The 22,370-nt window shown below is 42.8% G+C and overlaps 1 protein-coding gene across 4 annotated transcripts in view; it reads right to left on the reverse strand.

Annotated features, from left to right (window-relative positions):
* KCTD1 (potassium channel tetramerization domain containing 1) overlaps positions 1 to 22,370 on the reverse strand; it is a 188,174-nt gene that overhangs the window by 4,165 nt on the left and 161,639 nt on the right. For all 4 annotated transcript variants that reach the window (XM_058556922.1, XM_058556923.1, XM_058556924.1 and 1 more), the window contains exons 3-4: positions 19,438 to 19,582; positions 2,821 to 3,126 (exon numbers count right to left, since the gene is read on the reverse strand). In XM_058556922.1, the coding sequence (XP_058412905.1) occupies positions 2,821 to 3,126; positions 19,438 to 19,582 (451 nt within the window). The remainder of the gene's footprint in view (positions 1 to 2,820; positions 3,127 to 19,437; positions 19,583 to 22,370) is intronic.

Consider the following 22,370-nt stretch of genomic DNA (forward strand, 5'->3'; position numbering starts at 1 on the left):
GCAAAAATACACAAACTGATCTAGAGCATTCTGTGACTTTAGGAATTCAACAAATATTAGACTTGCAAATGTTCCCTGTCAGGATTCCGGAGATAATTAAATTATTTCACCATTCTAAAGGCAAGATGACTCAATCAAAACTTAAAAAAAAAAATGCCTGATTCAGATTTGTTTTTTGGAATGAAGTGAAATGTTACTAAATAACCTTCAAAATGTAGTCAATATAAAGTGAACTCTGTTTTTTTTTAATTATTTTTTTTCAGTCAACTACTTTTATATGGAATATAATCTGCTATTTTGCAAAACAGCTAACTAGATGAGATTGGAAAGCAAGAGAGATGCCTTCTAAAAATTAAAACTTCAAATGCTGGCAAATTAAAAAAAAAGTCCTTATGAGAACAAAATGAACACTCTACCCTGCATGCTCTATTTTTGTACATCAATTCACAAAGCATATGCACACCAGGCAGCAAAAGGACAGGAGGAAGAAAACAAGCCCTAAGCTCAAAATCAAGATGTGCTTTGGTGGCAGGTGCATAAAAGGCGAAGAACATGAGGAGATCTCCCCAGCAGGGGCAGGGTTGCAGCCTGTCAGCAAGAAAAGCCCCAGTTTGCTGGGCCAAACCTCCGCACTGGAGAGAATTCTTTGCCGTGATTAGGAGAAGAATTACAAAGGTAGAGGAAGCTTTGAACAATAAAGAGCCTAACTCTGATATCATTTGTCTTTCAGTGTTGTTAGGTGGCTAAATTGCTAACATAAGGAAATCCCTAAGCTCCCTCCCCTGAGGGTCTGCTATGTATAACATGATAACTATTCAGTGTGACCCAGTGCTGCCCTGGATATGGTCAAAGCTTATTGCAACGTAATGCAAACAGATTATGCTTGTTGACCATTATTTCTCAAACATCAACATATTAATAGCAAAGTTCCTTAAAGTTAGTGATCATTTGAGAATATTAAACTCACTCTGTGGGGTAGCAGGTCTCCTGTGCCCTATCCCAAAGCCTCTGAATGCTAGAGGATGGTGCCTAGTTCTCGGTAGGAAGCAGGAAGCTCGAGGGGGTCATGGCTATATCATACAACGATGTTAATCCAGATGAAAATTTCCCCATCTGATCAGACTCGGATGATCGGGAAACATATGTCAGGCATATGAATTTATGGGAGTTATTCGGTGGCCAGAGGGTTGAGGCCGAGGCTTTCTGTGTGAGAGATGGAGCCCTAGGGAAGCGATGAAATGCTGTCCTGGCTCTGAAGGGCTCTGCCTCCCTCCGTCTAGGGGAGAGCCCGGGCAGGGTGTATGGGAAGGGAAAGGCTTTCAGGGCTCTAGAGGCTTTTATAAATAGCAGAGGCCCCGCTCAGGAATGCTGCACGGGGCAGCACAGGGGCGCACCTCTGGACCGCACAACTCAGCGGCTGCCCTGCTGCCTGAGAGTGTGTGCCTTCCTCTGGAACGCCCAGAGCTCAGTTTCTGTCAGAGTTTCCTGCTGTTCTGCTCAGACATCTGTTCATAAATTTTAAAAATTATAAATAGTTGTGGAAAAATCTTCAAGAGGCAGAATGGTACAGTGGGTACTTCCAGTCTGAGCTTTGGGAGACGTTTTGTTGGGTCAATATTGAACAAAGTCATGGGCCATTCCAATTAAAAAAGGGGGAGGGAACCCCCAAACCCTCATTCCATTGACTTCAAATCATTTTGAGTCACGTAGACCTGGAGTCAAGACCCAGCTGTGCCTCCATTTCCTCATCAGCAATTCAGGGGGATTAATAGTGCTTACCTGTTAAGAGTTGTTATAAGAAGACAACGCATCTACAGCCCTTGGCCCGAGGCTGGCACATGTTAGCTAAGATGATGACCGCACCCACCAGCATCTAAGGCATATGGCACCTCACATGGTGTAAACCAAAGTTCTGAATTCCACCCTCAAGTCTCCTTCTCCCATGGACTTCTCCATCGTAGAAAATGGCAATTCCATTCACTCAGTTTCTCTGTCAAAGATCTTAGTCATCTTTGGCTTCTATTTTACAATCCATAGCCATTGACAAAAAACCTTGTTAGCTCTACATTCAAGATATTCAGAATTAGACACTTCTCAACTGTTGCTTGGACCATAGCTTTCTAACTGGCCCCCTTGCTTCCACTGTTTTCCACCTGCTGCTGGAATTTTCAAATACGAGTTACAGCATGTTACTCTTTCATGCAAAATTCTCAAATGGCTTCCATTCTACTCACACATGCAAATGAACCAAAACCAAAAGAAACCAAAACAAAAAACCCCAGAGTGCTTACTACCCTCAATGAGGCAATCCAGTATCTGTCCCTGGCCACTCGCTGGCCTTGTGTCTTAGCACTCCCTATCCCTTTCACTTTCTTCAAGCCACACTGGCTTTCCTGATATTCCTCAATATGCTAAGCATGTTCCTACCTTGGAGTCTTCAGAACTTGCCGGTCCCTAGGCCTGGGACACTCTATCCCAGATATCCTCTTCTCACTACCTGACCCACATTTATGCTGGTTACAGTTTGCCCCCCACTCCATTCCCAAAATGTAAGTTCCATGAAAATAGCACTGTCTATTTTTTCTCTTCCGTATCTCCAGTGCTCATACCAGCACCTGGCACACAGTAGATGTTCAATAAATATTTGTGGAATGATTGAATGAATGCTGTAGAGGGGTGACTATGTTCACCTACCCAACAGAAGTGTTACCACATGAGAGTTCTCCAGCTCTCTGGAGGAAAGGCACTATGTGAGGGCAAGGTTAAGTACCAGGATTAAGAGTGACATTCAATGCCACACAGTATATGACAACGCTATACCTGGACTGAGTTGAGGTGACAGTAGCCATTCAGTGGAAACCTGATGACATGCGTCGAGTCGTGATTCCAGCCTGCGTTGACAGAGTTACACATCACGTCGCCGATCTCGGGAAACACTTCTTCTATCAAGGATTTGTCACCGCTGAGCGTGATCCTTTCTCCAAGGTCTGGGGCAACGCGCACCACTAGGCACTCACAGGGCCTTGAAAAGCGACCAGTTTCTCTGTCCTGCTTCCATCTTTCCATTTCCAACAACATGGGCTGAAGCTGAAAATATTTTGCCTCTTCATATAACAAAGTGTAGTCCTGAAAAAAAAAACGGTATTCCACAGTGCAAAATACAGACATAAAGTACTGCAAATGTCCACATATAAGAGGTGAAGTTTTCACCTCTGCTTTTTCAGTAATCAAATCTGGGTGTAAAATTTGCACTTACAACACATTTGTACAGACTCAATGTGCATTCACTCATTCATTCATTCATTTGTTCATTCAGTGATTATAAAAGGAGCTCTGGGTATTAAGGGCAAGGTGGGCCTCTTCTAAGTGCTTTATATGAATTAAGTCCTTTAATCCCCATAATTGCCCAGTGACTTGGGAACCATTATTATTTCCATTTTGCAGATGAGAAAATTGGGATGTGAAAGGATTCACCCAAGACTTTTCTCTTTTCATAGAAAAATGCCTTTGGGTATTTAAAGTTTGATTGTGTTGGAGAGAATCCACTGTATATTCTCTTGGATGGAGCACAAACATCGACTGAGGAGGAGGCGGCACAGCTGCGCACTGTTCACCAGAAGCCTGGGCTCCTGATCATCTTCAGTGGCAGCTCCAGAGCCTCTCGTGGGAGGGCGTGGGGCAGCGCGCCAGTGGAAGTGAGGCAGGAGAGGTGGTGGATGGATGCCTGGGGGGCATGCACGCTGCTTTTACCTAAATTTGGGTGTTGATCTGTGATGGTTTGGGGGAAGCTGGTGGAGATACAGAGGCTGACGCACATAGATACACCCTCAGACACCTATGGGTGCTGCCATCATAAAGTGAGAGAGGCAAACAACTTCAGGCCTCGACTCCTGCAAGACAGAGATGCAGGAAGGAAACCAGTCTGTTTTTGAAAGTGCAATCACCCAGTCTTTAGGTGTGGTTTCTTTTTCTCTTGCCTTAAAAAAATCTATTGAATTAAAACAGAAATCTAGCAGACAGTATTAAAACACACAAAAGCCATGGAATGGGAGGACAAAGGAGGATGAGGGGGAGGCAGCAACTTAGGAACAATGTTATCAAGCAGGTCAATATTATGTCTAAACGTAGCTATGGCCACAATCATCTCTGGGTGTGAGGTAAGTGGATACTTGTCCAGACACGTTGACTGAGAACGTTTTAATCAACTGACACAGGCATTTCTGCCTTCCTTCCATGGGCTGGAGCTGGCAGGCGGTGCCTGGTGCCTGCAGGAGAGCCAGTGCAGTAAGCCCGGGGCCTGAGTGCTGTCAGAGGCCTCTGCCATCTGGACGGATGGAGCATGGGGAGAGGATGACCACGGGAGAACTGTTTTTCCTTGGCACTTTGCTCTTTTTGTTGCAAATCAAACAGCAGCAGCAGAATTAGTCAATGCTTCCAGAGAAAACAGTGTGGAGAGGTGAGAAAGTACCAGTGGGCCTCTAGTGGATCATCCACTTTCCATATTGAGAAACTTGGGCCAGATGGAAGAAGCTATTGTCGATACTCATCAGCAGAATGGGCTGCTGCTTTTTTCTGTCCTCTCCTGGCAACTCCACCACTACAGGAGTCTTGCTTCCCTACAGGAGAGCATCCCATTGCTCTGATCATCTTCATTTCACATATTGCTACCTGCTCAGCCTCCTGACCCAAAGGAGACACTGTTTGCTTGGAGGAGTTGAGAACTAAGCTGAGGTGTTGCCATTCTTAAGGCAGGGCAGACCCGAGGTCCCCTAGCCCAGCCTGAGGGTAAGAGTGGGGAGACTGCAGGTTCCTCGCAGTCGACCTGGGCTCCCCACTAACGGGGACTTGCTGTCTCTGAAGTACACCAGCTGTGAGATACAGACCTCAATACTTTTAAATCTCCTTGACAGCTCTCAAGGAGATTTAAAAACAGCACTGAGGGTTACACAAGAAACAGAAGTGAGAACTTCTGCTACTGCTTTTTTATTTTCCCATGAGATTTAATTACAAATTCTAGCACAAGAAAAGATCTGGACTCCAGTGAAAATATGCTTTGTGTTTCTAGAGCCAACAAGTCTTCAAATCTTAAAGGTGCTTAGAGCAGTCTTCTTGACCGACCTTGACTCTATGGAGGCATCCTTTCTTTTTTTTTTTTTTGGTGAGGAAGATCAGCCCTGAGCTAACATCCATGTTAATCCTCCTCTTTTTGCTGAGGAAAACCAGCTCTGAGATAACATCTATTGCCAATCCTCCTCCTTTTTTTTCCCCCCCAAAGCCCCAGTAGATAGTTGTATGTTATAGTTGCACATCCTTCTAGTTGCTGTATGTGGGTCGCGGCCTCAGCACGGCCAGAGAAGCGGTGCGTCAGTGCGCGCCCGGGATCCGAACCCGGGCCGCCAGTAGCTGAGCGCCCGCACTTAACCGCTAAGCCACGGGGCCGGCCCTGGAGGAATCCTTTCTAACATCACTGAATAGTGACCATTCAGTCTCTGATTGAATGCTTCCAGTGATGGGAAGCTTACTACCTAACAAGACACAGCATTTACTTTGTTTGCAGCTCTGTTGAAATGTCTTTGATAGAATGACCTGAATTTCCCTGTAACTCCAACTTATTAGTTCTAATTCTGCCCTCTGGGGTTACAGTGATCTTCATCATTTTTTGACACGTTAACCCTTCAAACATTTGAAGACAACTGTAACGTGTTAATATCATTCAGGCTGAAAATACCCAATCCTTTCAGCTCCTTTTCATGTGTTACGACTTTGAAGTTCTTCAACATCTGGTATGTTCTTGACTTTGTTAACATGCTTCCTAAAACCCAAACCGAAACTGAACCTAACATTTCAGATGTGATCTAATGAGTGCACTGTACAACCTCTTCTTGGCTGGACCCTCTAACCACTATTAATGCAACCTGTGTTAGTTTCCTGTTGCTGCTGTAACAGCTACCACAAATTTATTCTCTTACAGTTCTGGAAGTCAGAACTCTAAAATGGGTCATTAAGGCTGTGTTTCTTCTGGAAGCTCTACAGCAAAATCCATTTCCTTGTCTTTTCCAGCTTCCAGAGGCTGTCTGCATTCCTTGGCTTATGGTCCAGCATCACTCCTACCTCTACTTCTGCTGTCACATTTCCTTCTCCTACTCTGAGCCTCCTGCCTCCTTCTACTTGTAAGGACCTCTGTGAGTACACTGGGCCCACCTGCATTATCCATGATAATCTCCCCATCTCAAGATCCTTGATTTAATCACATCTGCAAAGTCCCTTTTGCCATGTAAGTTGAGATATTCATAGCTTCCAGGACTTAGGACATAGACATCTTTGGGGGACCATCAGTCTGCCTATCCCACAGCATAAGCCTGTATTAGCCTTCTTGGCAGTCCCACTACTCTATTAGTTCACATTTGGCTTATGATGAAATCCCTCCACCTTTTTCCCAAGAGCTGCTATTGAACTAGGTCTTCCTCATTCAGTGTTTGTGAAAATCTTTAAATCCTCCAAATTGTATACTGTACGTTCTGAATTTGTCCCAAGGTACTGAGAAATTTTGAATTCTTTCATCCAGTGCTCTAAGTCTCCCTCTCCTATTTTTGTCATTTTGAACTGGGTGTTCTCTTTGTATATGTGAATCATTTCTTAAAGTACTGAGAGGACAGGGCTATATAGAAGCCTTTGTTCAGGTTAATGCTCAGGTAATAAATTAAGACTCTGGATTTTGGCTGTTCAAACAGTTATAAAGCCCATAATTCTAAGATCATCCAGCCCATAATTGTGGCATTTGCTAGAGGTCTTGTTGAAATACTGTGCGTTTGAGTGGGACTCCTCAGGGAAGGCTGGAGATGTGGGAGGGGCCTGAGTCTCCATAGTGCCCAGAGACTCTCCTCTAACTGTTCAGGGCTCCAGTCTCCTTATCTGTAAAATGAGTGGAATGAATTACATTCAAGTTGCTTCCAGTCCTGAGGGTCTATGAGTCTATGCCCATGACAATGCCCTGAGCTACCATTTGTCTATCATAACCCAGAGGGAATAACAGGACTTGGGGTAACAAGTCCCCCTATGCTGACTCTGAATCCTCACACCTTCTTTTTTCCTCTGAGTTCACAAACCACATGTGTACTAATCCGCTCTGAAATCTGGCCACGGACTGACAGAGCACTTCCCTATGTAATGTTCACATTCATCGTTATCTGCTCTTGGAAAATTAGGGAAACACTGGCCCTTCTGAGACTTTTGGCCCTGCTCAGTGATTTCTCAAGCATCCTGCTAGTGGTTATTAAAGTGAAGGTTTAAAAGGGGCTCCCCCAAAGGTCATCCTGCACCCTGGGATGTAATCTCATCGGCCTAGCCTTGAACTACCTCAAACCACCAGGTGTTCTTTTACTCTCTCTTGACTATCTGGGCTCCATTTCTCCCTTTACCACGCTGTTCTGTCTGGTCTCCAGGGTAGAGCCGCCGTCCGTGCAGGGGGGAGTGGATGCTACAGAACAGCTGAGCACACGGGCTTCGCCTGGCCATTGGCTCCCTACGCTGGCTTGCCTCCAAGCATCAGCCAGCCTGGGAACCAAAAAGGTCCTTCTTGTTGTTGTTACCATTTTCTGCACGGTTAAGCTCACACTGGCCATTCGTTTTCTTGGCAGGCCCCTTTATATTTGTCTTTCTCGACTTCCTAACGCATGCTTCTAGTCTCGGCTCATCAGAGAACTCCCTGCAGACAGACTCAGTCCCCATGGCTGCTTTCTTTAGAAACCACATCCTCCTTTCCTTCCTCAATCAGGATCATTTAATTTTATTACCTAAATCCCATGTTTTAGAATTTATCATGTTTCCTTTTAGATTTTCTGGCCTTGTGCTCATTTCCTTGCGGTCTCTGAATCTTTGGAAATCTTCTTTCCTTAAGGCTCTGTTCTTACCTAACAATGCCCACCATTCCTTTTACAAAGGCTTTTACCAACTCTAAATGACTCAGTCTCTTATTCGCAAGGTACGAGGTGGAAATGGGCAGGAGTTTATAGGGCAGCAGCAGGTTCGGCCCTAGTTCTTTTGAAGGAAATGAATCCAAAGCAACCACATTTACTTTCAGCAAAGCAACTCCAGAATGTACTAGATGCTGTCACTCTTCTCTGTTCCTCTGCCAACTGTATCTTCTCTCATTAAGAAAGCATCACCCATAGTTCTTGCTAGCCTCATATCCAGGTAAAGGGAAATAGGTTATTCACAGACCTAATATCATGTTTAAATAATTTTAGAATCCTAGAGTACATAGTTTTATTTATTTTTTTTGTGAGGAAGATCAGCCCTGAGCTAACATCCATGCCAGTGCTCCTCTTTTTGCTGAGGAAGACTGGCCCTGGGCTAACATCTGTGCCCATCTTCCTCCCTTTTATATGGGATGCTGCCACAGCATGGCCTGACAAGCGGTGCATCGGTGTGCGCCCAGGATCCGAACCCGGGCCGCCAGCAGCGGAGCGCAAGCACTTAACCGCTACACCAACAGGCCGGCCCCCTAGAGTACATATTTTTAAAATAAAATTCTTTTGGAAACTTATAATGGTTTTGCAAGGCAGAAAGATCAAGATCTCATTCTATAGATGAATCAATTGGGCTTCCCTAAGACCCTGGAGACAGGTACATGCAACAAGAAGGTAAATATAGGTGGACTCCAAAATGCAAACTGGCCATGTTTCAAAGGCTTATTTCTTGATTATATATTTGGAATTGAGAAAACATTTTCCCTAGGGGGAGGAAAGTGATATACACAGTGTATTACTTTCCTATTGCTGCTGTAAGAAGTTACCACAAATTTGATGGCTTTTAAAACAACACAAATTTATTCTCTTATGGTTCTGGAGGTCAGGAGTCTAAATGGGTCTCACAGAGCTAACGTCAAGGTGTCGGCAGGGCTGCCTTCCTCCTGGAGGGTCTAGGGGAGCATCGGTTTCCTTGTCGTTTCCAGCTTCCAGAGGCTGCCACGTTCCTTGGCTCGTGGCCAGCAATCCCATCGCGCCTGCATCACATCTCCTTCTCTGACTCTGACCCTCCTGCCTCCCTCTTTCACTCATAAGGCCCCTTGTGATTCCATTGGGCCCACCTGGATTACCCAGGATACTCTCCCCATCTCAAGACCCTTAATTTAATCACATCTGCCAAGTCGCTTTGCCGTGTAAAGTAACCTATTCACAGGTTTTGGGGATTAGGATGTAGACACCTTCGGGGGCCATTATTCAGTTTATGACACCCAGTTACTGGTTCTGCAAAAAGAGCTCAAAGGTTTATTTAACTCCTAATGTACCTGAAGTTTAAAGAGTAGTTGACAGGTCCTTACCCTTAAAAGGCAACTCAACCACTCACTCATTTTAAAATCTGTGTATGTCCCGATGCCATGTGAGGCACTGTGGCACAAACAGGTTTTCTATGGGGAATGCATCCAATTCCTCCCAGGAGCCCTAGAGCTCTTCTCCCACCCACTGCTCTGAGACCCTGCAGTGCTCGGTTCCCCAACAGGCAGGGTATGTATATATCAGGGGACCCACAAAGCTGGGTATCAAGAAAATGATAGGAAGTGAAAGGATTTTATATTTCACATTTCAAAAATAGCATCCAAGTAGTAGTCATCATAAGAAAAAAACAGATCTCTGCAGGACTTACTTTCCTTTAGTTATAAAGATTTTTTTTTTTTTTTTTTGAGGGGGAGGTGGGCCGCTATAGTTTTTTCAGTGTTTGAGGTTTGGGGCACCTAAAGTTCTTAATTTCCCCGGCTCTGCAATACTTCTGTGGGCTGGCACTCTTTCTTTTTTTTTTTTTTTCCTTTAAAAGGACAGTTTTTTTTAGAGCCGTTTTAGGTTCACAGCAAAATTGAGAGGAAGGTACAGAGATTTCGCATATGCCCACTACCCCCACGCATACACAGCCTCTCCCATTATCAACAGCCCCCACCAGAGTGGCCCATTTGTTACAACTGATGAACCTACATTGACATCATAATCACCCAAAGTCCATAGCTTACATTAGGGTTCACTTTTGCTGCTGTACATTCTGTGTCTGGACAAATGTATCACGACATGGATCCACCGTTATAACTTCACTGCCCTAACACTCCTCTGTGCTCCGCCTAGTCATCCCTCCTCCCACCCCTAACCTTGTTCTTTTCTTCAAAGCCCAGAAGGACTGGCCCACTTGCTGCTTTTCCGCTGCCACCACTTGCTACTTCCCTCCAGGAGGCCTCCTCCCGGCCCAGCGGCACCGACTTCCCACTTCTCCCAACTATTTTTGTTTTTCTGGGGCAAGGTTATCTACCCTAAGATTTATCCTGATGGCTATTAAAGGAAACGGAAGCAGCGGCATAGTGTCCTTTTTCTATTTGGCCACTGTCTCCATCCCCCAACCTCCGAATCTCCTAGAGAAAGGCTAAAGTATATACAAGTGATAATGACAGGTTGCTAATGGCAGAACTGCAGGCAGATCCGTCTCCATTTTGAAGCCACACCCTGGACACTATGCTGCAGGAGTTAGGCCTGATGTGTAGGGCATGGCGAGGGCAGGGGCTAGGATGCTACCTGAGATGGGGCTGGGGCTGGCTGCTCTGCCCGCCTCCTGGTCCTCCTCCTTGGTTGCTGCAGCTAGTCCTGCTGCTGAGGGAGTAGCCTTGGGAGAAGGTGAGAAATGGGCCTGGGCAGGAGTTCTAGGAGTAACAGTCTCTGCACCAGGGACAGAGAGTCTAGGTGGTGGCAGCTGAGACCAGGGTCTGGGGCAGATGTCCTAATTGGGCACTCTCTTAGATACTGCAGAAGAAGAAACTTCTTGGAGGCCTACCCAGCTTACTGCTGTCTTCTCTGAGAAAGTTCGGCCCTCAGGAGTGAGTACCTAGAAGCCATGTCTGTGTTGCCACAGCTGATTGGCTAAAGAGTAAGCACTGGAGCCAAACTGAGCCAATCAGATGGTCTCTCTGTAGAAGCAAAGAAGGGGAAAAAGACCCTGGGCATTGTTGGAGCAGAGCTGTGTTAATGGCAGTGCTCTAGAAGCCCACAAACTCCCACGACTGAGCTACCCCAGTGTTTCCACCCTTGAGAGAACATTCCCACTAATTCTGTGAGATAAATTAGTATCCTTCCCATAAATACTTCCTTCCTCTTTTCCTTAAGCTAGACTACTGGTTCTCAACTGGGGGTGATTTTGACCCTAGAGGACATTGAGCAATGTCTGGAAACATTCTTGGTTGTGTAACTTGGCTGTATAACTGCTATGGGCATCTGGTGGGTAGAGGCCAGGGATACTGCTCAACATCCTACAATGCACAGGACAGCCCCCTACAAAGAATTATTTGGCTCAAAATGTTAATAGTGTGAGGTTGAGAAACTCTGAGCTTCACAGGGATCATTTTTGTTGCAACCTAAGGAACACATAACTCACCTTGGTCAAATGGTCAGTCCCAGCATCACTAATGGTAGTTCAACCATATATGTTTGCTAATGTCACACTGGACACATCACTGTACATGTATTCTTGCCAGAATGTTTAACCTAAACCCATCAAGCCTTTAGATATATCTTGCAGTTTACACGAAATTAGAGGATAGGGTAATGAGCTAAACTACATATGACAAGGCAACCAGGCAAATCCAGATGGTGGGATGTTCTGTAGGGCAGCTGCCCAGTCTCTTCAGCAAGTCAACATCATATGAAAAGGGACTATGCCTGATAATAAAAGGAAGAGACATAACTGGACCCCAAAATATGTGGTCTTAGATCAGATACCACCTTGGAAAAACCAACCTTAAAGGATATTTTAGGGTCAACCAGGGAAATTTGTATATGGTTGTGGTATTAGAGGAAATACAATTTTATTAAAATGAAAAGATAGAGATTATTGTCTGAAATAAGCATAGAAAAAGATCCAGAAGGCTATGCACGAAGGTTTTAACATTGGCAATCTCTGAGTGGTGGGAATATGCTGTTTAAACTTCTTTTTTGCTTATCTATATTTTCAGATTTTCTACAGTGTATATATACTTCTTCTATAATATTAAAAGGTTATTAGAAATAACTAATAGACTTTCGAACTTAAGCAAGTGATAGGTATGTTGGGGGCTGTCTGCCAGCAAATTTTTCTATAACTAGGAAGGGTGGGAATTCATCCAGAGAGCACAAAAGATGTTAGCTACATGGGGGACACTTACCAAAGGTGTTCAAAACAAAAGGCTAGAGAGAGAGAATTTTGTGGTTCCCCGTCAAAAATGGAACCAAAGTTCTGGACTCCTAGTGTACTGGCAAGTACAACAGTGTGTGTGTATGCATACATACACATGTGCATAAGCAGAAAATAAAGCAACAATGAACAAATCAGTATAATTGGGGGGCAGGGGGAAATTAAGGGAAGAGGGACAAACAGTCATATCCTTAATAAAACACTGCAGAGAAGTTCTGCAATCATTTATTTGGAGAACAGACTCCAATGGCTTTCAGTGGGAGCAGGACGCAAGCAGCTGCCACTTAAATGGTGTTCTGAAATATGAAATTATCTAAATTGTTAAATGGGTATCTAGCTCAGACAGCACATTTGCAGAATGAGATTTTAAGGGGCGTGGGATGCTGTGATTTCAAGATTTCATGCATTTGCTCAAGCCAGCATTAAATAGCTGGAGAGGCAAGCAGGTAATCAAGGAACGCTCTCCCTAGCAAACCCAGGGAGAGAGAGTCTCCCCACCTGCCAGATGCTGCGTCCCTTTTCCAGGGTCAGGAAATGAACTCTGATGAGGAAGAAAGCACCTGTTACAGCGTTCAGGGACGGGCAGGCTGAGGGCTCATCTGTGCGCCTGTATTTGTGATCTGCATAAACTGACTGGTGGTGCTGCAATTCCATCCTCAGCCGCAAGAGCTGAATGGCCACCTCAGCTTCCATTCTCCTGCCGCTCCTCCAGGTTCCAGAACACCCTGTAATTTACAGCTTGTCACCCAGAGCTTCCGTGGGAAACATTTCAGGGCCCCGGCATACGTGAGTTTCACTTGACATGCTTTTTGTATTTTCCCCCCAAGCATGGGCCACAGCCACATCCTTAGCCAATTAAAGGGCGTGTTCGGTGCGTAGAACTGATGAAGAGCAGCAGGTATCTCAGGGCTCTGGAATCCCCGGGGAGCTCAAAAGGTGCAGAGAAGCCACCATCCCAGTCTTAGCCAGCTGGGTGACCGGGTGAGTCCTCAAGGGATGTCGTTTGGAATTGGCCACAGCTTAACTCCTATGCACTTTCCCTCCCCAGCATCTAACCTGAATGCTCGTGTACAAAAAATAATGCCTGCCACATTTACATGTGTTTAAAATACCGTTTCTGGAACACACTGCAACTAAAAACAAATGGCTATTATCATTTTCTAACCATGATTCTCCACGAATTGTTTTGTAGTCCCTGGAGTCTGCATCTCTTTTAACCACGGGAATTATAAATTAATATATTACCCCGATAGGTAGTTTAGGATGATGATGTATAATACACGTTTTCTATTTTCCATTTAGCCCTATATAATTTTAAAGAGAAGTGTGGTGCCTGCTAGTCTCCTAGGACTCTTCTGACCTTTTTCGGCTTTGTTTAAATTAATTAATACTAAGCGGTTGTTATGTGCCCAGCACACAATGTCCTCCAGAAAAACATAAAAACGTCCCTGCCTGTGAGACCCTTACAAAGTAAAGAGTCAAGATATATGCAAAATACCTAGAGTCCAAGTATAAGAAAGTACATGACCAGATAGATATGAACAAGAATCTTGTTTGAATGTGAGACTCACTTCATTCATTCATCCATCCATACATTCATTCACTCATGCCACAAATATTTACATACTTAATATGTGGCAGGGCCTGTGTGACAGGCACTTCTGGCCAGCTTCCCCAACAGCTATTCCCAGCCCCTTATCCTTTGTCCGTTTCTCTCACTACAGAGGCTGAAAAAGAATAAACCACTTGCCCAGGCTCCTTTGCAGCTACGGGAGACTCAGTTCTGGCCAATGAGCTATAAAGGGAAGGTCTACTGGGGATCTTTTTTTGTGTGTGTGTGGGGAAGATCAGCCCTGAGCTAATATCCATGCCAATCCTCCTCTTTTTGCTGAGGAAGACTGGCCCTGAGCTAACATCCATGCCGATCTTCCTCCACTTTATGCGGGATGCCACCACAGCATGGCCTGACAAGTGGTGCGTCGGTGCGCGCCTGGGATCTGAGCCCGGGCCACCTGCAGCGGAGCACGTGCACTTAACGACTACGCCACGGGGCCAGTCCCCTACTGGGGATCTTTTGACAAGGACAAAGTCTTGTGAGTTAAAAGCCTTTGCCCCTTTTTCCTGCCTTGAATGAGGATGTGATGCCTGGAGCTGTGGCAGTCACCTTATGACTTTGAAGTGACAAGCATGAGGCCCAAATGTCAACACTGAGGATGGCAAACCAAAAAGACTGAGAATTCTGGTCACTGAGCAGACACCACTGCTAACAGCCATGCCTCTGACATCTTATGTGAGAAAAACAAATCTCCATTAGTTTAAGGCACTGTTGATTGGCCATTCCACCACCTGCAGCTGAAAGCATTTGTAACTTACAGCTGGGTATAATAGCGCTCAACAATAGAGACAATTACAAATGTATTGTGTGTGACCCTAGAGAATCAGGAGGTAGAGGCACACCTAAGCTAGCCTAGGCATGGGACAGCTTAGTGATGAATACAATGAGCCCTGAGGGACAAATAAAGGCCAGGGAAAGAGCATCAGGCAGACAGAATGTTCTGTTCTGAAGGGGGCAGGAAGACGGTGTGTTTGAGGAACTAAGAGAAGTCCCGTAGGGCATATGTGTAGGGTAAGAGTCAGGTGAGGTGGGCAGGGGCTGGAGCCTTCTGGGCCACATGGGCTCTGACAAAGATGTGCTACTTTGCTCCATGAACAATGAATGGGAAGCCCCTGCAGAGTTTTAAGCAGGAGCAAGTCATCATACACTATCCTTTTTGAAAAGTGTCCCTTGGTCAGGGATGGGGAGGGAGATGGAGGAAGGGGAGGTGGTATGTGGCTATGAAAGGGCAATAGGAGGGATCCTTGTGATGATGGAGATGTCCTGTACCTTGAATGTATCAATGTCAATATCCCGGTTGTGATGTTGTACTATAATTTTGCAAGATGTTATTATTGGGGGTAACTGGTAATATAGGATCTCTCTATTATTTCTTACAACTGCATGAGAATCTACAATGATCTCAAAGTTAAAAGTTCAGTGAAAAAAAGTGTCTCCTGGTTTCAACATGGAGAGTGGATGAGAGGGGGTAAGGGTGGGAGAGGGGACGACTCCAAGTCATCCAGAGAGCATCCCACCAGGGAGGTGGGATGAGAGGAGTGGACTGATTCGAGAAGTATCCGGGAGGTACGATGGAGACTCACTGATGGATCCTACGTGGGAGGTGAAGAGGAAGAAGTGCAGAATGACTCCCAGGTTCCTGCCTGGAGCTGGTGGGTGGATTCTGGCATCTTTTACTGCGATAGGACACAAAGGAAGAGAAGCAGGTTTCATGGTGGTGGTGGAGGGACAGGGGAGGCAGGCACAGCCAGCTCATGTTTGGGCAACTTAAGTTTAACGAGCCAAGGAACTATCCAGGTAGAGATTCTGAGTGGGCATTTGGAAAGGCGATCACCTTAGAACTAAAAGTGAAATTTCCCTCCTTCAGCATCTCTTCCTATTCCACTGCCTGCCTTCTAGGAAAATACAAGAGAGTAAGAAAACGTTCGCCCCCCTCGCCAGATCACGCTTTCAGCCCTTCTCTCTACTCGCTTACTTGCTCTCCCCACACAGGAGCGAGCCCAGATCCGATTGGGGAACACCCAACATCGTGGTACCAGGTTTGATTAGCGGGGTGGGGAGGGGGCCACTGCTGAAGTCCATGCCCACATACAGCAGGCCCTCTGCCCTCTCCTGACTCCTTTCACTTCCTGTGCCCACTGCAGGACTCAGCCCCATTTCCTCTCTCCACGTAGGGCCAGAGCCTGCTTTCTAGAAGCAGTCTTGACTTTCTTCCGAGCTCTCTGTTCCACCTGCAGCTAGCGTGAGAAGCGGGCCTGCTGTCCTCAGCTATGCAGCTGGTCGTCCCAGCAGCCTTGGGGTCTGCTGTCTAAACCTAGCCAGCTCTCTCTGAGCTTGTGTCTAAGCAGGTGCATCCCCAGGTTTAGACTGAGGGCTGGAGGTAGGAGACTTCACTTCGGCCTCAGGCCTATGGGGTAACTCTATCTAATCTAGCTATTACCTGAGATCCTAGCATAAGATGCTTGCCAGTGAATGAAGTGGCATGAGGGGAAGGCAGGAAAGAAAGAACTATATATTGAAAACCACCCTTGAAAACCCTCTAGGAAGGTGTCATGTTAGAAATAGACCGTCAATCCGTTTTCCTTCCTGAGTTGGGAGACATCATCACTGATGAAGTAGCCAACTTTCATTTAGGAGCCATGTTGCACAAACCAACCCCACATGTCTTTGAACCTTGGACTCACACTTCGCACCATGAGATACACACTCCGAGAGGCCCCTGGGAGCTGCCATTGGCTGGGGAGCAGTGGGGTCATGATTCTCCTCAGGCTCATTCCAGGGCTGCAGGGAACTGCACATGCTAGCTGCAGTTCTTACTCTATTTTCTTGCCAAATGGATAGATCTGTTTCATGTAAGATAAATGTGTACATAATATCACCCTCTATACTCTCTTTTCCCTTTGACTAATCATCCTTGGCAGATGCTCCATGTTCAAAATCCTGAAGGAGAGGATGGATGAGAGACATCCTGAACACCATTAATTTGGGACCTATTCTTCTAGATCTTTTTCTATGTATTTTATACACACATACACATAATTTTTTACATAAATAGGAACATACTATACATATTCTGCAACTTAATATTTTCACTGAACAATAAAATCTTGGTGATTCCCCCCATAGACACATATCAACAGACATAGATCTACCACATTCTTTTTTTTTTTTTTTTGAAGAGAGGAAGATTGGCCCTGTGCTAACATCTGTTGCCAATCTTCCTCTTGTTTTTTTCTTTTTTCTCCCCAAAGCCCCAGTACATAGTTGTGTATCATAGTTGTAGAGTTGTAGCTCTTCTACATGGGATGCCACCTCAGCATGGCTTGATGAGCGGTGAGTAGGTCTGCACCCAGGATCCAAACCAGCGAACCCTGGGCCACCGAAGCAGAACGTGCAAACCTAACCACTGGCCTGTACCACATTCTTTTAAACTATTCCATAGTATGGATATTCTATATTGTAACCATGTGCCACTGTTGAACATTTTTCTTAGCTGCGTCTAGTTTTTGCTACTTCAAATATGACTACAATAAACATCCTATGTACATACACCTTTGCATATTTATGTGAATATTTCTAGAAGATAAATTAATAGACATGAAATTGCTAGATCAGAGTATGTATTTTGAAAATTAAAAAACTACTGCTGAATTGCCCTCCAACAATGTTTAAAGTTTTCACTCCCAACCACACTTATATTCCCAACACTATATATTATCAATTTTTTAATTTTTGCCAATCTGATGGATAAAAAAGGGTATCTCATTTAAGCTTTATTTCTTTGATACTAGAGAGATCGAATATCTTCTCAAATGTTTATTGGCAATTTCTGTTTTTTTCTTTGAGAAATTTTTGTTTATATCTAAAAATGTTTTCCATTGGGTTGTTTGTAGGTTTCTTATAGATTTTTAGGAGCTCTATTATGATGGATATTAATCTTCTGTTGTAAATATCTCTTCTAGTCTGACACATCATTTATTTATATATAGTGTCTGTAATTTAACAATTTTTGTTTTAAAGGAGATCTTCTGGGTATTAAGTCTTGCTTAAGTAGGCCCTCTCTGCCTCAAAATTATACTTAGAAATTCTTTTATATTTTTTTCTAATGCTTTTATAGGTTTAATTTTTGTGTTTATTTCTGGAATTTTTGTGAACTTATGATATGAGATACGGCTCTGGCTTTACATTTTCCCCAAATATCTTGGGGCTAATTGTCTCAGTGCCAATTCCTGATTGTTCTTTTCCCACTGATTCAAAACACCACCTTTATAATATATCAAATTCCTATATACACACACACCTCTCTCTCCAGACTCTGTTCTTCTCCATTGATCTATTTGTCTATTTTAGCCCCATCAGGATCACATTTGCTAATTACTATAGCTCTAGACTATGTTTTGACGTCTTGTAGGACACATACACCATTGCCCACCACTACTAACACCACCAAAATTTTTTTAGCTATTCTTAAACATTTTTTTCTTCTACATAAGCTTTATAAATGGGTCAAATTTAATTTTCTAAAAATCTGTGACTTAAATGGTTTTGTATTGAGTAATTTGGGCATAGCTGACGTCTTAACAATATTGAGTCTTCCCATCCAGGAACACAGAATATCCCTTCGTTAATTCAACTCTTCCTTTATACCTGTATGTAGAGATTTGCAGTTTTCTCAATCACACTTTGCATATTTCTTGTTAGCTTTATTCCTAGGTGTCATAATTTTTGTTGTTATTGTGAATGGTATATTTTTCCATTATATCTTATAATTGACTCTTGCTAATCTATAGGAAAGCTATTGACTGTAATATATTGATCCTGAATTTAGATGCTTTAATGAGTTCTTTATTAGTTCTAATAGTATTTAGTTGATTCTTTAGAATCTTCTATTTAGAGAAATATTGACAGCTGCAAAGATTACATTTGTGTATATTCCCTTCTAATATTAACACTTTCTATTTGTTCTTCTGGTCTAATTCCATTGCCTACAGTTGCCAGCACAACTTTAATACTTGTTACTAACTTTACAAGGGAACAATTCTAATATGTTACATAATGTAAGTATAAGGCTTGCTTTAAATTTCTGGGAGACAAAGTCTTTATTAAGCTATGGATGTTTTCTTTTATTCTCTACCTCACTAAGACTTATCAGAACTAAGTTTTCAATTTAACCAGCTTATTTTCAATGTGTTGAACTGTTATTCAATTCTTTATATAAAAAGCAGTCCTGGGCCGGCCCCGTGCCTTAGCAGTTAAGTGCGTGCGCTCCACTGCTGGCGGCCCGGGTTCGGATCCTGGGCGCGCACCGACACACTGCTTCTCCGGCCATGCTGAGGCCGCGTCCCACATACAGCAACTAGAAGGATGTGCAACTGTGACATACAACTATCTACTGGGGCTTTGGGGGAAAAAATAAAAAAAAAAAAAAAGCAGTCCTCATGTAAAATTTTAATGACCACGTACTCTATTTCATGAAGACAGTATGTCTGTGTCTGTGTCAGAGACCTCTGATGCCATTAGAGTTGGTATATGTTAAAAACGTAGAACTAGAAATATTTTTTGGAGCACATCAAAACAAATCACATATTTATGCTACTGGTAATTTAATGTGAATCCCTCACCTTGAAATCATCAGGAATGAGGAGTTTTGATGTTCGTAGAAAATTCAAGATATATCTGAACATCTGTCCATCTCTGTCAATGAAATAGTGCTGTTTGAGACTGTCCAAAACAATGGGCTCTGTACCATCAAAAAGTCTTCCGATTCTGTGATAGAAAAGAGGAAACAGTGAAGACGATTAGAATCAATTGTTCAGCCACTAAGACTAAGAGCTACTGTTTCGTGTCACTGTCAAAGGTAGCACTTTCAAAGATGGCAGTCAGGAAAAATCACTCATGAAGTAGTTATGGTGCCCTGAGAAGTAGTGGCCCCGGCTTGATAAATATCTCAGAACCACACAATTCAAAATAGTCTCAGCCTTTCTCAAGTAAATTCTTTTATTCACTGTCTTTTACCTGTAAAGAAAATGTTCCTGACATGGTGATTATGGCTAAGTGCTGTCACTGTAATAGAAGAGCATGTCTTTTCCTCTGTGTTACTTAAAACAACCTTCTCTTCTGCTTTAAAAAAATGTTATTGCTCCAAAGTATCTTTTAAACAGATTCTATGAAAAAAGCAATTTTGTTTTTAAGAAATCTGTTTTCTGAGCTTTCCCTATCCATGAATCCCAAACTTTTAAAAAATAAAGCAATGCGTATATGCTTTTACATTTAATTATACATTTATTATTATATATATTATTATATTATATTATTATTATATTATATTATATTATATTATATTATAATATATTATTATATTATAATACATTTAATTATAAAAAAGAATAATTGAAAATATCACTTGTCTAAGAGAATATGTTTTCCATTAACAATATACAGTCTAGTTTTTTAGGTCTCAGCAAAAATCACTTGTAACAGCCAGGAATCATTATAAAATATAAATATTTGACCACGCAAAAAATATGACCTAGTTCTGGAACATAAGTGGCTATAGGTAATTTTTACAAACAGGAATCCATAATATGTTCTTTTCATTTTAGAGTAAACTTTTGAACAATGTGCTACAGGTAAAGCATTTTCAATCCATTATTCTTTATCCCTTTAAGGAAGGCTGACCCTACACACTTTAGTATATATTTAGTTAATAGAAAGTGGTCACATCCATACTATGAACAAGCAGAAGGCTGGCTAATAACAGACAAATATCCTATATCAGAAAATAGAATTTACATACTAGCAATCACTTCCTTGACCAAAAGGTGCATTTTACTTTTCACTAACAGTGTAGGCAAGCAAATGGCCCCATTTTTTAATGAAAAGCTTTTGCAGAACTCATAATAATTGATGAGAACTGATTAGGAATATCGTTTTGTGGCTCTGAAGATGATTTTGAAATCATACATTTTCTAATCTTATGTTGAAATGGGCCAGATGTAATGGTAAATCAATAATTCCACCCCTCTTAAAATACAACGAACAAATAGGAAAGCTATTCCCCTCTCTCCCAAAAAAGAAAGGTGTGTGAATTTCTGTTTCAATAAAAATCTTTTAAAGATAATTAGAGGGCTGGCCCCGTGGCTTAGCGGTTAGGTGCGCGCGCTCTGCTGCTGGCGGCCTGGGTTCGGATCCCAGGCGTGCACCGATGCACCACTTCTCCGGCCATGCTGAGGCCGTGTCCCACATACAGCAACTAGAAGGATGTGCAACTACGACATACAACTATCTACTGGGGCTTTGGGGAAAAATAAATAAATAAATAAAATTATTAAAAAAAAAATAAATAAAGATAATTAGAAAACTCATGTCCTACCTGAAGGTAGTAAGTACAAAAAAGAAAGCAACTAATTACAGTCAGGTCATATTTCTAAAACTCAATATACTTTTCTCAGCTAATGTTTTTGTCTAACTTTCCATGAATTGAAGGTGATTATCCAGGGTGTGGATTACAACCATTCAAGGATTCTTTCACTGCATGCTACCTTGTCATTCATTTCTCATTAACACATCAATCAAACGGTAGGCTACATAAAGAAGGGGCAGTGAGACTAAAATACACCTAGTTACTTATTTATGGAGCTTCCAGGACAGACTGGTGCAGTATCGTAAAGAATGAGACTTGTTTGCCTATTATTAAAACATTTTATTCTTCACTGTTAATAACCTGATAAATTTACAGTTGACAGGGGAAGAAAACGGAGTTATATTTATTAAGTGCTTTCCAGATACTCTGAACTATCCTACTCACTTTATGTCTAACAAATCCATTATCCTCCTTTTAAAGATGAAGAAATAGGCTCAAAATGATGAGTAACTTGCCCAACTAGATAAGTAGCATTGGGGGATTTGGGCACAGTCTGTTTGATCTTAAAGGGGCCTCCCTACAATGATTGGAATGAAAAGAATTACTACTATGGAATGAAAGCTTTTGATCTAGAGTTTTTATTTCTATCTTATATTTGTTCAGCAAGAGCTTTACAATGAAATCCAAGAGTGTATACTGATTATTTTTGTAGCCTGAAATAAATTAGTATCAATGATTACAAGTCACTTTAGTAAAGAGGTGAAAGTAAATATTTTATTCTTAAACAAATCCTATGCTTTTTATTCTTAAATGCTCATTTTTTAAATTTAGACTTGTACTTAACTCCGGTCAGAATGAGTGATTAATACATCTTTACGGAATGAGTAAAGAAGTGACTGTGTAGAGAGGGGAATGAGGCCTGGCCAGTTACTAGCTGCAGTCTGGGTGAATTCTGGGTGACTTCTCTGCGTCTGCATGTCTTTTATAAAATGGTCTGGTTTTCTTTTATAAAATTACCCTAAGTTTTTCTCAGGGTTGATGAGAAAATCAAATGGGGTCATGGCATACTTAAAAAGAGCACAGCAATATAAGGTATCCCAAACTAGCAAATAAAAATGTCTATGGGGCAGCCCCGTGGTGTAGCGGTTAAGTGCCTGTGCTCCCCTGCTGCGGGCCTGGGGTTGGGATCCC

The sequence above is a fragment of the Diceros bicornis genome, chromosome 16, assembly GCF_020826845.1.
Source record: "Diceros bicornis minor isolate mBicDic1 chromosome 16, mDicBic1.mat.cur, whole genome shotgun sequence".
Lineage (NCBI taxonomy): Eukaryota > Metazoa > Chordata > Mammalia > Perissodactyla > Rhinocerotidae > Diceros > Diceros bicornis.